General features: G+C 36.0%; 1 protein-coding gene across 1 annotated transcript in view; it reads right to left on the minus strand.

The window, feature by feature from the left end:
- Nucleotides 1-15,514, minus strand: part of LOC113051952 (ADAMTS-like protein 3) — a 142,742-nt gene that overhangs the window by 44,302 nt on the left and 82,926 nt on the right. Inside the window, exons 7-12 of the mRNA XM_026216149.1 lie at nucleotides 13,520-13,646; nucleotides 7,043-7,117; nucleotides 3,351-3,508; nucleotides 1,491-1,602; nucleotides 516-654; nucleotides 313-363 (exon numbers count right to left, since the gene is read on the minus strand). Coding sequence (XP_026071934.1) covers nucleotides 313-363; nucleotides 516-654; nucleotides 1,491-1,602; nucleotides 3,351-3,508; nucleotides 7,043-7,117; nucleotides 13,520-13,646 — 662 coding nt within the window. The remainder of the gene's footprint in view (nucleotides 1-312; nucleotides 364-515; nucleotides 655-1,490; nucleotides 1,603-3,350; nucleotides 3,509-7,042; nucleotides 7,118-13,519; nucleotides 13,647-15,514) is intronic.

Here is a 15,514-nt window from a genome sequence, read left to right on the forward strand (position 1 = left end):
AACTACTAAAACTTTACCTAAAATTAACATGAAAGCAAAAAATATAAAAATAAAATTATTGAAACAAAAAAAAATAATTCAAAATATTAATAAAACTAAAAATATTATCTCTGTGATACCAAAATAACCTGCTTTACTGTCACTTTTGATCTTTTTAATGTCTCTTAATTCATTCTTGATAGTATTAAAACTACCATTTTTAAACGTTCAGAGTTGGTCCTTATTAATGATGTTCAATTATGTCAGAGCGCATCAGTGACCTCTATCAGTGATCTCTTTAGTAAGAGTGATGTACAGTAAATAACTTCATACCGTGGTAGAGGCTGGTACTGGTCATAGGGCATCACTTCCTTGAAGCCATCACTGCAGAAAAACAAATACCATTAGCCTTTCAAGCCATTGTCCACACAGGACGTCTCATGCACAGACACTGTCTGGTTTACTGAGATTTATTCTTTGCTCATTGTGTTTTGTCATGAAGAGTGTGCAGCAGGGATCGATAAGACAGAACCAGCCTTTCAAGGCAGGGATCCATGTTGCACTCCTTGAGTTTGGGGGTGGGTTTGGTGTTCTCTGGGAAGCTGTGGCACAGGTGCTCCGCAACCGATTTGTTGTAACGGATGTCCATACAGTCAGCTGAATTGAGCTGATAACCTTCAGGGATGACACAAAGCACCATTAAGCATCACAACTAATAGTCATTTATCAGAAATCAATATTACCCAAAAAAGTGTCCAGAAACTATCTGAATCTAAAATAGTTACGGTTTATGAAAATTGCATCCTATGTTGCCTGCATTTTAAACAGCATGTATGATAATGCATGCATGCATGAATCGTATTGATGCAGGTAACAAATCAATTATTTGCCAATATGAGAGAATTTTTATTTATATATCTGTATTGCTATTCATTGATATATATCAGCAGATGTTGAATTTATTTGTATTTGCTTGTTTTTTTTACTTATATAACTTTTTTACATCTGAAGCTGACAAATATCTTCAGGGGTGAGACAAAGCATCAACAAGAATCAAAACTAATTGTTAAATGTTCGTCATAAATCAATATTAGCCAAAAATGTGTCTAACAACTTTCAGAGCCTAAAAACAGTTATTGTTTATGAAACTAATGCATCATATATTAATACATGATATATATAATTTTTTGTATTGACAATGATATAATGATGTTTTTATAAACACTTAGCCATTTTTTCTACCTATATAATCTTTAGCAAATAAATATTCATTATTATATGATGCATTAAAAAAATTCATTTACTTTACATAGACAAAATAGTGAGGAGCTGTATCATTTTATCATTATCAGTAATCAGCCATAATCTGAAAATAATTACTGGCTTATCGGTACCATATTCCAAATTGTTATGCATCATGCTGTAGGTGTGCCTACCAGTGCTTTTAGATCCCATTCAAATCACTGGAAATGATTAAAAACCACTGTATCTAATCAATCTATAACACTTACCGCCTCCACAGGTGACAGAGCAGGGGAAAAAGTCAGTTTCCCTCCACTGGTAGCGAATAGGCTGGTAAAACATGAACTGCATCACCGTGTCTTTAGGGCCACCGTACTTCACCTGAGGAGAACCCAAATTCACTTATAATGTTTACTTAAAATAATGTCATTCACTATTAATAGCCGTATTCCTAATCACAAGTGTTATCAGATAAAATCACATTCATTTTTAAAAACCAAATGATTTTGACATCTACTGTATAATAAGCAGTAAATTTACTCAAGGGGTCCACAGTCCAATGCATGTCCTAATTTCCATATAAAACAAAGCATACATCACCTGCCACTGAATATCCTCCAGTCTTGATTTCTAGGACTGTGATGATTAGTTAAATACAGTTTGCTGTTGCAATTAACTAAAGTAATGAGTCATGTTCAATTACTGTAAGCCGTTGTGTCAAGACTAATCAAGAAACTTCAGGCCATGAAGATGAGGAAGTTTAACATGATTACATTGTGCCATGTTTACAGTTTTACAAGGAGAGTCACTGATTCTCAATGCGGCTTTAAACTCATCATGAAGCTTCAGTTTGCATGCAATTTTTACAGTATTCACTACATCTAAAACACAGGTTCAAGAAAGACTTCTGCCTTCCCAAGAGGGTTTTAATCACCTCAAATTTCTCTATATACACCTTAACAGATGCACCTAACACGTAATGGGGCACAGGCGGCTCGCACATGGCACTGGAAGGGGCAGCTCCCATGGCGCTTTTTGTTAGGGATCCCAATTTCGTGGGTCATCGACGTGGTGTTGAGAGTGAACGACTGAAATGGAACATCTCAGTTACGTATGGTAACCCTCGTTCCCTGAAGGAGGGAATGGAGACGTCACATCCCATCGCCACGGTTGCTGTACCGCCGCTGAGCTGCCAGGTCTCCGGCTCAGCTCCTCAGCGAAAACCTGGTATGCAGTGCACCTGCTGCCTTTTTATACTCACGCTGTGATCAGCGGCAGCTGAATGCAATAACTGCATTGGCTCGTTTAGTATACACTCGAAGTAGATTGGTCTATCGAAGTGATATCCCAATTTCGGCAGTCATCGACGTGACGTCTCCATTCCCTCCTTCAGGGAACGAGGGTTACCATACATAACCAAGACGTTCTTTAATCTGATTGTTTGAGAACCATGAGATATTGTACTGGTATTGTCACAGGAGTGCCCTTTCACTGATTGACTTCAGAAATAAGATTTTTTTTTAATAAAGATAATGTCAATTTGAAACTTTGCTTGGACACTTTCGAAAATATGAACTCTAGGGCGTCACTGGTCATTCAGTGTTCATTGATACCAATAAAATTCTGCTTAGGGCCCCATAAAGGATTGAGCCGGCCCTGCCCTTAAGAGATGAAAGGACAATATGACAAAGATAACGCTTTTTTAGAGGACATTCAAACTAATGTTTTATTGTGAATATGAGATTGAGCTGAAGAATGAATGCTGTATCAGATGCAGGTAATTACACTCGCTCAGTCCATCTCTCTTTCTCAATACTCTACTCGATATAATACAGTGAGCTTTTATTTATTAAGTAATACAATAAGCTTTTAATGAAGCATCTTAAAGTTCTTTCATTACCAGTTCTAAAGTGATGTTTTCAGATTAGTAATGGCAACAGCAATACCACGTTTGTTGTGTGGGAAAGAACTGCCTCAACATTCTCCTCTTGTATGTTATGGAATAAAGAAACTGTAAATGATTAGAGATTTCACTTTTTTTGTGTAACTAGTTATCTTTTATTTTAGGGGATGCTTGAAGTAAATGACTTATAGGTTCAGCTGGAAATTCTCCATTACAAAACTCTCACCTTTATTGTGAAGTCTGCAGACAGCGGGCCATAGCAGCGGAGCGTCTGTCTTTCTGCTCCTCTCTGGTTCTCCAGCGTATTGTTACCCAGGGTGTGAGGACCTGAAGTGCTGAACACCACCTCTTCTCTCCTGTTGTTTGGTGCATGAGCTTCAATCACTGAAATATGACATTTAAGGTTCTATGAGTGATCTTGTGGGATTACCACAAATAAAGCTGGACAGCTGTGGCCTAATGTTTAGAGAGTTGGACCCAGAGGTTGCAGGTTTGAGTCTCAGTGCTGGCAGGAGTTGTAGGTGGGGGGGTACTAAATCAGTGCTCTTATACACTGTTTATTAGTACTCATAAATCTACCCAGTGCCTAGACATAACTAGTACAACAACTGCCTACTTGCTATTAATAAGCAGCAAATAAGAAGTTTGTTGAGGGAAAACGCTTGATTTCATAGTAAATGTATGTTACCAAATAACCATTTAAATCCTTATTTTAATCTTTGGATCTCTCACTCCTATATTAAGTTCTCGACACAGCCATTCTAAACTGGAATTTGCCATATCAAAGAAAAATCATCATCCAATATGTTTGTCTGAGCAAATAAATGTTAGTTGCCATTTTTTATCACAAGACACCCTCAATAAGAGCAGACAACGTGGGAATTGAATCTTTTTGAGAGTTGTTTAGAAAAAAGGGCGTAATTATATTCAGCTGCCACTAGCCACTCTTACCAGTTGTTTGATTTTCCCTTACTGCTAACACATGTTGTCCTGTTGCTCTATTTACATGAAGGACCCACAAATTATTTCCAAACCAGTGTATCAGTTTGCACACAACGGAAAGACATTTATTTATATCAGAAATTGTTAAGATCCCACTGAGAATTTTCAATAATAAACAGCAATTTGATATTTTTACGACTTGAAACAATTAACAATGCAATTATTGGCACATTATAAAAGAGTTATATCTACAACATTTCAATGACCAAATCTATAGGGCAAGTTAATAAACATGGCTGTTAGAAATTGGATTACATGTAGATGCATAAATAAGATCCCTAAAGTTGCAAAGACTATAGTCTCAAACCCCAAAAGATATCCTTTATAAAAGTTATGAATACAAGTCAAACATCCACTAAATGCCCTGTAGTTCTCGGTGGATGTTTAGTTTGCAACTAAAAAGGAGTTATGCACAGGTTAAAGGGTTTAGATATCAGTGTGTGTTCAGGGAAAATAGTGTTTTTCCACAGAACGGAAGTGTGTACGTGTGAGTGTGGGTCCGTCAGATGTAAAACGGATCACTGGGATTGGACTTCGGCATACTCTGTGTGTCCGTTATGGAAGTCTGATAGATTACTGGCCCTGTCTCCAATGTACCGGGCTCTCAGCCACCACAAATTAGCCTGCATGAACACTTCATTCTTCTGCTTTATCCCAAAGTTCCCTCAAACCTCTCTCGCCAGTTCCACTCAGGTAATAGGAAATCTCTTTTTTTGGTATTTCAGGCTAGGTATAGATATAAAATCCATTGCATTCCCACACTGTGGCGACCGTGTCAAATACTGTTTGGCTGTGTCACTATGGAAGTATTGTAAAGTTCAGACTATATTGCAGATGTTGGAAGAGCTCTTTGGCAAGTCAGTCGTAGATGCTTCTGATGGCCTGTGACAATTTCATTACAGGAGCAAAGATGTTACAGATTGATTAAAAAAGCATAAATGTTAGGAAGACAAAAAAAAAAAAAAGCATGGAGAAAAATACTCAAGATAACTGAAATGACAGTGTAAAAGGACAGATTTTCATTGAAGGTTTGATTTTGTGTAAATATGCGGTGAAAGTTATTCCATATAATCAAGAAAATTTCCTATAAAATTTCCATGATTCCAATTGCCTACATAATCAAATACAATATGTTCCTAAATAAATAATTGCTCAAATGTGGATGAATCTCACAAAGCCTTTCAAAAACACATTTTGGTTGATATTGCACCGCAAAAGAAGTACATTTAATTAAATTAAAATAAGTAAATAAATAATTAAAATATTATTTGCATACAATCCTATATTACCATTAAACTATTATTGAAATAAATAAATAACTATTAAATAAATTATTTTTTAAATTTTTATTAGGTTTTCTTTATTCTAAACATAACTTTATTAAGTAAATATACATTAAAGTTATCCTATTTATCAAGACAATTTTCAATATAATTTGCAAGATTATTTACAATGAATTCTAATTTAGAGTAATCAAATATTATACTCAAATGCGGCTAAATATCAAAAAGCCTTTAAAAAAAACACACAAAATAAATAAATAAATAAATAAATAAATATTTTTGAATGCTAAATAGAGCTTAAAAAACCTGGAGCAGTGGGCGGCCATTTTTTGCTGCGGTGCCCGGAGAGCAATTGAGTGTTCAGTGCCTTGCTCAAGGGCACCTCCGTCCTGGTACTGAAGGTGGGAGAGAGCGTAGTACATTTACTCCCCCAACCTACAAACCCTGCTGGTACGGGAATCAAACCCATGACATTTTGGGTTATGAGTCTGACTCTCTAAGCCTTAGGCCATGACTTCCACTTTTATATTTAACCCCAAAATGCATCTGTATATTAGCCTACTTCTATTAATCACTGTGTAAACAAACAAATGCATGAAGAAGTTTTGCTTTCTTTATGCCAAATATATGGAGATAGAATTGTTGCATAATTACAAATAAATAGTAAAGAGATTAACAAAAATTAAACTTATTGACAAATAAATAGAATGAGATTCACAATTAAATATTAGAGTTTCACAAACACAAATTTTATTCACAAATATATAAAATGAGATTTGCAGATAAAAAACATATTCACTTAATATTTTATGTCACAATCACAACTTTGCGTCCTATGCATTTGTAGACCGCTGCACGCATTTGTGGATTTTGAAACATTTCTAGCATCAAGACACTGACAATCCACAAATGCGTGGACTCCACCCACCGTCTACTCGAGCCAATCAGATAACAGCCACACTTCACTGACCAATCTGAGCACGTCCTTGCTATAACCAATCACGTTTTGCTTTACAACCAGGCCGGGAGCAGATTCATTTTTCACCCCTGTAAGAAACTGCACATGAAGCTGAAGTGCTGTTTGTGTGGTTAAAAAAAATAATGTTTCCAAAAGATTGCTGGAGTGAAAGTCTTCTTTATATTTCCATCAGGATCAGTGAATGAGGATGATCACTCAGAGATGATCAGTAAAACCCTCACCATGCGTCCAAAGCTAATAGAAATCATTATAATCAGCAATACTGTCTACACTGGACGAGGCATGACATGATGGAAAACAAATGATTTGCACATTTGCTTTGATGAGTCCAGTTGCAGTCACAGCTGACAGTGAGCAGAGACACGGCGTAAAACATGACACAATATTAATTTTGGCCATTTAAAGCACAATCACAGTGACATATATAGGGCACAATAACACATATATCATCAAATATGGGTTCAAATGAACATCTGGGTACCAGCCTCTGCTGGTGTACTGGGGATTTGTGAATGGACAATGTAAATAAAAATGCATTAACTTTGGATGCTGTTAAGTAACTTTTAAAATTAAAATAAATTCAACAGTTCTATCTCCATACAGAAGCTATGAGACCCCATATATCATATGTATAGTTAATATGCATAATCTCACCAATCATGTCTGGTCCCTTGGCTGTGATTCTGAGGCCTCTGCTACCCATCGGCACTTCGATCACCGTTTTTATGGCTGCAGAAGAAGAGTCACAAACCAGAAAGTCTTTAAATAACACATAATTCAGTACATTCTGATACAAAAAACAACTGTACCATTTTCTAAATTCAACATGTAATGAAGTGTTTTACTCTGAAAACAGAGCAGAAGTACAGCATCCCTCACAGTTTATATCAATATCCACAGATGATATGAGCTATGGAAGTGCATGTAAATACAGTCATCACATTTCAGAGTAAATGAGTTGCAAACACACACACACACACACACACACACACACACACACAGCAACATGCTTATTGTGTTCAACCTCTCTCCATTAAAAAAACAAAACATTTGTGGCTTCCCAGTGTACTGCTGAAATAAGAAATCCCGCCAATTTCCAGCTCAGTACAGAGGAAACCACAACAGAGTGAGTTCTTTCAGTTATAGTTGGATTGAGAGTGCTCTATAAAAGCAAGTGGAACGAGGGTAATGGAGAGCATGGGGAGGAAAACGGGAATTCTCTCCAGTTACGCTGTATCTTTACTACTTTTTTTATTCTTTATTTAGATTTCTTACACAAAGAGACTTATTACAAGCATAATCCCCTGAAGCGAAGTTTTCCCCAAAAAATTCTGTCATTATATACTCACCCTCATGTTTTCCATGAGGATTTTTGGAGGATCTTTAGACATATATTTTAGCAACTGGTTTGGAACAATGCAAAAAATTAGTAAATAATGACAGTATTTTATCTTTTTGTACATTTTGCGAGTAAGTGTCTTGTTCAAGGGAGATAAAGATGTCTCACAGTTGTTCCTTAAAATATTAACATACAGTAGATAATAAAAGAGCTATGAATGCTTTAATATCCAAACTAATTCCAAAAATAAGCAAACATTGTAAATGTTATTATTATAATTTTTTTACATGTGTTTTACCTATATTTTAAATGATGCATTGCATTGTGTAGCATTTAAGGGTTGAAATAAATGCACACAGTATTTTCTTTTTTTTTTGCGCTTCATTTCCAGTCAAAATGTAATTTTATTATTTTATTAATTTTATTTTAAGTGCATGCAAACAGTGCGATAACATTTTATTGTTTAATTTAAGTGCGTAAGTACATAAAATCTTTTTTTCAATTGACACAACAACGTCTTAAATTCTTTAAGGAATTTTCTATTAAAATATTTTAAAAAGGTGACGTTACATTCAGCCAAGTTTGGTGACCCATACTAAAAATTCATGCTGCGGCAGCAGTTGGGGGTTTGATGCCTTGCTCAAGGGCACCTCAGTCGTGGTATTGCCGGCCAGAGATTCGAACCTACAACCCTAGGGTTAGGACTCAAACTCTCTAACCACTAGGCCACGACTTCCCCTCAATATAAGTATGTAATATGTAATATATTATGTTACTGTATGGCAAAATTCATAACATGCCAGTTATTAAATTAACCACAAGAAGGCGTTCTATTCCAAAAATGTAATGAGCATCACTGTCATTTTTACCACAGAAAGCTATTAAACAGCATACTTATTCAACATACATGTTCATGAACTTCTGAGGAATATATAAACAAAAAATGCATATGAATTACGTTTTTTTAATTTTCTTCAGAAATTCATGATGTAAATACACATTTTCAGTACATACATATATGGCACCCCTTGGACCAATAAATAAACTAGTGAGAGTGTTTTTAAGTTAAAAGCACAGAGGGCAAAAAGTGCACTTGGTTTTAACAGTAAAAAACCCTTAGCTTGTAGCTTGGCAAGCTACAGCGTTCAAAGTAGCTTTCATAATAACTTCTTTAATTGAGGAACTTTGGGCTTGAATATAAGGTGTGTGGTTTGTGTAGACGCAAAGTGTTAATGCAGTTTATTGCATTAGCGGGAATTAATGAAGGAAAGAGGTGCTTTTCCTTTGACTCAGCAATTGCTTACTGCATCCAGCAATTATAGGGGTTGGAAATGAGCCAACGTCATGGGTGCCCCAAAATATTTACTTTTGGAAACATGTTTAAAAAGTTCTGGAATTTATTGCTATAATGAAATAAAGTTTCAGACACCAGTCTGTTGTAAACAGGGCAAAAAACAATGCTGCGTTTCATAATTAACAATAAAAAATACCCAAGACGTAATTGCCCTCGCTTTAAAAATAACCCAAGCATGCAAGTGTGAGTTCAAATTAGTTTATAACGAAGGGGGAAAAATACATTTAATGTGACTAACTGCTCAACAAAGATGCATCAACCCCACAAGTAAAATTAAAATCACAAAAATGCTCCCATAATGCATCTGTGTTTCTTTCACACTCCTTTCAAAAATGCAGAAATTAGTCACTGCAGAGTAAAATGAATGAATTATACGAGCCAGAGGCTCATTAGCAGCTTTATTGCATTTTAATTTTAACAGATCCATGTGACGCTCTGGAATCCTGACAGTCATCCAGCCCGGATTGAAATGTTTTGGGGAATGACCAATCCAATCACTGGACTTCCATCTGGAGACCTCATGACGACTTACGAGAAGCCTACATGTCAGTGCCACGCATGTGAGTTATTAGTGAGACGGCTTTTATTAAAGAATGCATAACTTGTTTGGTTCGAGTTTCCTCATTTATCGTTTACAGGCTTTGAAAATGAATAGCATGATTGTGTGAAAACTCTTTGGTTAGGAGAAACGTTCCAGTCGCTCTGCTCCAAAACCTAGTGAGCTGTGTTGTTTTCTGCTGCTTACATTGCCAGACACCTTCTAAGGAAAAATCAACTGAAACAAAACAGATTTGCAACAAATTATGACCTAAAACCCAGCTGATACCATAGAATTTGGTGATAGCATGTGGCTAAGCTAACAATGTCATATTCTACAAAGGAATTGTATACACTACCATTTAAAGGTTTGGGGTTAGTATTATTTATTTGTTTATTTTAAAGACAGAAAGTAATACTTTTATTCAGCAAGTATCCATTAAATTGTTCAAAGTGACAATAAAGACATTTATAATTGTATTTTATTATGATCGTATTCATAATCACCTAAATATACAAAAAGTGTCACAATGTCTACAAAAATATCAAGCAGCACAACTGTTTTTAACACTGACAATAAAAGGGAAAACAGCATATTAGAATGATTTCTGAAGGATCATGTGACTCTGAAGAATGGCATAATGGCTGCTGAAAATTCAGCTTTGCATCATAGGAATAAATTGCATTTTAAAATGTATTCAAATAGAAATCAGTTCATTTATATTGTAATAATATTTCACAATATTACTGTTGTCACTGTATTTCTGCACGTGATGTTGCCAAAGGTATCTTAGAAGGTTGTATAGTCACGCTTCCTACACTTTGGAACAGCTTTTGTGTGGGAAGTGTGCTTATGATATGCCTTAAAATGCAGCCAACTAGGCTTTGGAACGAACTGATCTGTAATCAGATTCATTTGAGTATTTTGCTGTAAGACAATGGAATTTTTGGATGAGGAAAAATCTTCGGCAGCCACCAAACACAATACACTGCAAGATCTTCCCAAAACCAACATAAAACTCAAGGCGAGAACAAAGTGTCACAGAAATAACCTTGTGTTCCTCAGGCTGGAATGTTTAAAGGCAACATTCAGCCTTACCATAAACAGGACTAAAAATGAGCAGTCTTAATTCATTTAGGGTGTGGTTATTACATAAAACAGTTCTGGTATTTGATATTTTTACACAGACATGATTTCAGCAAAGGCATCCTGCCTAAAAACCCAGCAGACAGAAACACAAACTGAGTACTTGGGTAATAATCTTAAATAAATGACAGCTAGCTATATACAAGCAAGAGCCACAGAATAATGTGTGTTATTTCTCACAAATGGGCTGAGATTCCCTCACACGCGTGAAAGGAAATCATTACCTCTATCTTCAGTCCAAGAATGCAAACAATCCTTCTGCTGGCATTCACATAAATTAAGCAGGCAAATAAAGCTGCCAACGTTTGCACTCGCTGAAGACCACAGGAAAAGTAAGACTGCTTAACACACATAAGAGTTCATGGCTTTAGTGTTTCTGAACCTTGAGGATTATTTGATTTCATACAGCGATAAAAGAAAATCTAATTTAAGAAAAAAGGGAGACACTGCAGGTGAATAGGGTAAAAAAATCACCTTACTTATCCAGTTGATTGATTACATTGATTATTGCAAAAAAAATTATATTACAAGTTTTCAAAAATGTTATGTTTAAATATGCAAATGAGGCATTATTTAACGAAATATGCGCTTATTTGCATAAATGTCTAGTACAAAAATCAGAACACTAGATGAAGTCAGTTTAAAAAAAAAAATTCTGTTTACTGGGGAAATCTTTTTTGTCACTCCATACTTCATATATATATATATATATATATATATATATATATATATATATATATATATATATATATATATATATAATCAAGGAAATATATATGAACAAATCCCTCTGTAAAAACAGGAATAAAAATGTAAAGTTTGCTGTGTGTAAGTGCTACTGAAGTCGCGATTTATAGCTCAGTGTTGGAGAAACGGCCTTTAAAAATGTGTGTTGTAATTTAAATCTGTTGACACAAACAGATAAAGTGCTATAAAAGAAACAGTGTCTTTTGGATGTTTTCCTTCCACTAGTTTGAAAAATCACTTTATGAAAAACCAAAAAGCCCAAAATCTCAAAATTGACAGGTGCTTGAAAAACAGTGTTTTTGCCTGCAGTGTCTCACCTTAAAGGTGGGGAATGTATTTTTCAAAAACACTTTTGAAAACTGAGTTGGGCCGAGTTACAAAACAAACTTGTAGCCAATCGGCAATAGGGGCATGTCTACTCATGATGGGGACAAAAGAGCGCTCAGTGCACAGGACAGACATTAGGAGAGCCAAGCGACGACAGAAAGATAGAGATGGCAGATAAAAAACAAAAGAGGAAAATGTCTGCAGAACAAAAGAGGGCTTACTATAAGGCAAGAAGTAGGACCAGTGCAAATTTCAGATCAGCTTTCCAGCACTGGAGATGAGTAACATAGGTTTTGCTTTGTTTCACAGAACTAATATAAGCTGGCTTTTGCTTGAATATATATATATATATATATATTAGGGGTGTAACGATACGCGTATTCGTATTGAACCGTTCGGTACGACGCTTTCGGTTCGGTACGCGGTACGCATTATGTATACCGAACGGTTCGTTGGAGTAATTAATTATATTTGAAAAAAAAAAAAAAGAGAGAGAAAGAAATATAATGATATGCGTTCAACAAGGTAGCCCAATAACCCAAACAACGTAACAGGCAACGCCCCTGACACTCCCGAAGAAGAAAAAAACACCATCTTATATGTTTATGTTAGGCTACCCAGCAGGCGCTCGCTCACTCAGTACGCGCTGAAGGCTCGTTGCAAAATAGCCAATGCGTTTAACAGACTAGAAATGAGAAGATCCCCCAATAACCAACAGGTCTGGTGTTTGGGTGCACTTTGGATTCCCTTTAAGCTATAATGGTGATGGCAAGAGAGTGGTGGATAAAAAAACAACGGTATGTCGCATCTGCAACATGACAGGGTACACCAGCGGGATTACAAAAAAAAAAAAAAAAAAAAAACAGCGGGAGTATCTGGGATATATGCGTCAGTACTATCTGGGAAAAGACGAAAAAAAGGAGAAACATGCACGCAGCAAACTATCCCTGCAGCATTTAGACACTATAGCTTACAGGGAATCCAACCCAAACACCAGACCTGTTGGTTATTTTAGGATCTTATATTTCTGGTCTGTTAAATGCATTAGACATTTTGCAACGAGCCTTCAGCGCGTGCTGAGTGAGCGAGCGCCTTATAAAAATATATATATAATTGTATACACAATGAGACTTTTTCCACAAATCAAAAATGCTTCAAAATTAAGCTCTAACTTTTAAACAATTCCAGTCCAAATGTCATTGGTTGAGGAAATGCTCCAATTCTAGTATGGAAGTAATCATTTTTAACCATTTGAAAATAATATTTTAAACATTTATTGTATCCACACATTCAGGTGGGAATTAAATAAATTACACATAAATGATACCAAAACAGCCATATTAAAACATTTTTTTACTACTTCCATCTTACTCCACTCTCTTTCAGTGTCAAAACTGAAGCTTTGTTATGGCATTCACACTCTGTTTATGAACAGTTAACTCTGCTTACTTTGAGTAGATTGCCCATCATTTTGACATTGATGAGCACTGTTAGACCACTTAGGGACACCAGCCTAAAACTGGTCCCCCTAGCTGTCTACGCTAGTCACGGCCCTGGGCTGATCCAATGTTGTTGTGACTGGCTGCTCGGGATGCTCCAACAAACAGAGCAACAGTCTAAAAAACAAAACCAAGTGTAGCACCAACAAAGGAGAATGTGCTCATGTTTGCGTATACCTACGTTCTTCAGGTGACACGTGGGGCACAGCCTGGCCTCGGACCAGTCGACAAGTGGAACCGTCTCCAGCGCACACGCCACAGTTGTCCTCTTTAGCGTTGCTTCCCAGTTGTCTGTCACAACCAACTTCCTGTTGGAAATAACAGAGGCATAACTCAGAAAAAGGCAAAATGGGAAAGAAAGTACAAATGATGATAAAAAAAATTACTTTAGAGTCCAAATAAGACTCATTTCTGGCTGAAACACTATTTTGAGAGGCAACTGAATTCTGCAGGAGCTCAACCAATAAATCATGCTTCCTCCATAAAAGAATAGAAACTGGCAATAAAATAACGTGGATTGAGAAACTGCTCTAATGTTTAAGCTCTAACAAAAACATAAAAATTCATGGACAATTGGCATATAAAGCATGCAAGTTGCAGAATCATTTTTCATAAGTTTTCAACCCTTGCACACAAGTTCCCTCCCAGCGTTCCTCAGTATTCACCCAGTAATCTGTTCTTCAGATAGTGATGTTCTGCAAGGAATCTGCCATCTGCACCAGAAAAGCTGCCCAGTTTTAATGCAAAATTCTGCTTACATTAGCAGGGCAATAGGGAAAGCAGCTAAAGAAAGCAAACAGCATGACTTTACCCAGTAGCTCTGGTAAACAAGCACAAGTAAACAGACAAGCATCATTTACTCCAATTTGCCTAACACTCACAGGGGCTGAGGTCAAATTCGGTGCAATGCAAGAGAAGTTTCATCAACATTGTTGAATTCAGTTACCATGCAGTACTGCATTGAATACTGATGATAGTACTGTATCTGATTTGGTTTGAGTATATTGTGTTTCTTTGCAATGGGCCAAATGGAAAACAGAGAGTCCACGTCTACTGAAAACATTAGGAAAACTTTGAGAAAGTTCTCCCAAAAATGAAAATTCTGTCATCATGTACCATCATGTTGTTCCAAAACCTGTATTACTTTCATTTTTTGGTGTAACAGAAAAGCAAAGTTTAGCTGAATGTGCCAGATGCCATTTTCAAAGTAAACTGTAAATGGGACCCATTTGAGCTCCAAAACTGAAAAAAAAAAACTCCATAATAGTAAAATTTGTGCACTACATTTTAAAGCCTTCAAAGCCATAAGATATTGTGTAAGGAATATACGAACACATACATTTTTATTTGTAATTTGGTTGAAATATTGCCCTCAAATCTTATTAAGGCTTCCACATATCCAGATTTCAACATCTTGTTCAGTTACACAACATGCAAGAGCAAATGGACATCAAACATGGCTTTAATGCACCACTTCTGAATATATTCAGAACCACAAAAGAGATTTTTTTTTTAAGATTTTAGTTGAATTATGACTTGTGCCAGTCAGTCTACAAAAAAAAGCTAATGACTGTCGAGGACTTTGAATATTGTATACAAGTAATATGGACTACTTGTATGGTATTCACCCCTTTTCATCATTCAGAATAAAAAATTTTGCATTCCACATGGGAAAAGAGAACCTCATGAGCACATCAAACACGACCAAGGAAACTTTCAAAACAATGCAAAGTTATTCAAGCTCTAGGTGCACTGGAAAACTATTTGCAAAATTAATGCAAAATTAGTGCTAAATAAACTATTTTATAAATGCAAGTAATAATGATAATTTCCAATCAGTTGGAAAACCTTGTTTTTGGAAATCCTGCGTTTTTAACTTCCTAAAGCGGAGCCATGGTCGAATGGAAACTCAATCTCTGTCTTTCTGTGGATGCAGGCCACTTTCTCTCTTTTGCTCACATACAGACACAGAACTGAGGTTAATCTGGCAGAATCATGACCTAAATATACCCCAAATCCCCACGTGTAACACTGAAAAATAGACAGTTTTCCTACATATATTTCCTATGTCGTTTATTCCTACGTCATTATTATATTATCTTTCCATTTTTTTTTCTTTCGGAAATGTGAGCTGCGCTGTTAGAAACATCCAGAATGGAAAATCTGTTGGCATCAG

This window comes from Carassius auratus, chromosome 32 (assembly GCF_003368295.1).
Source record: "Carassius auratus strain Wakin chromosome 32, ASM336829v1, whole genome shotgun sequence".
NCBI classification, from domain to species: Eukaryota; Metazoa; Chordata; class Actinopteri; order Cypriniformes; family Cyprinidae; genus Carassius; species Carassius auratus.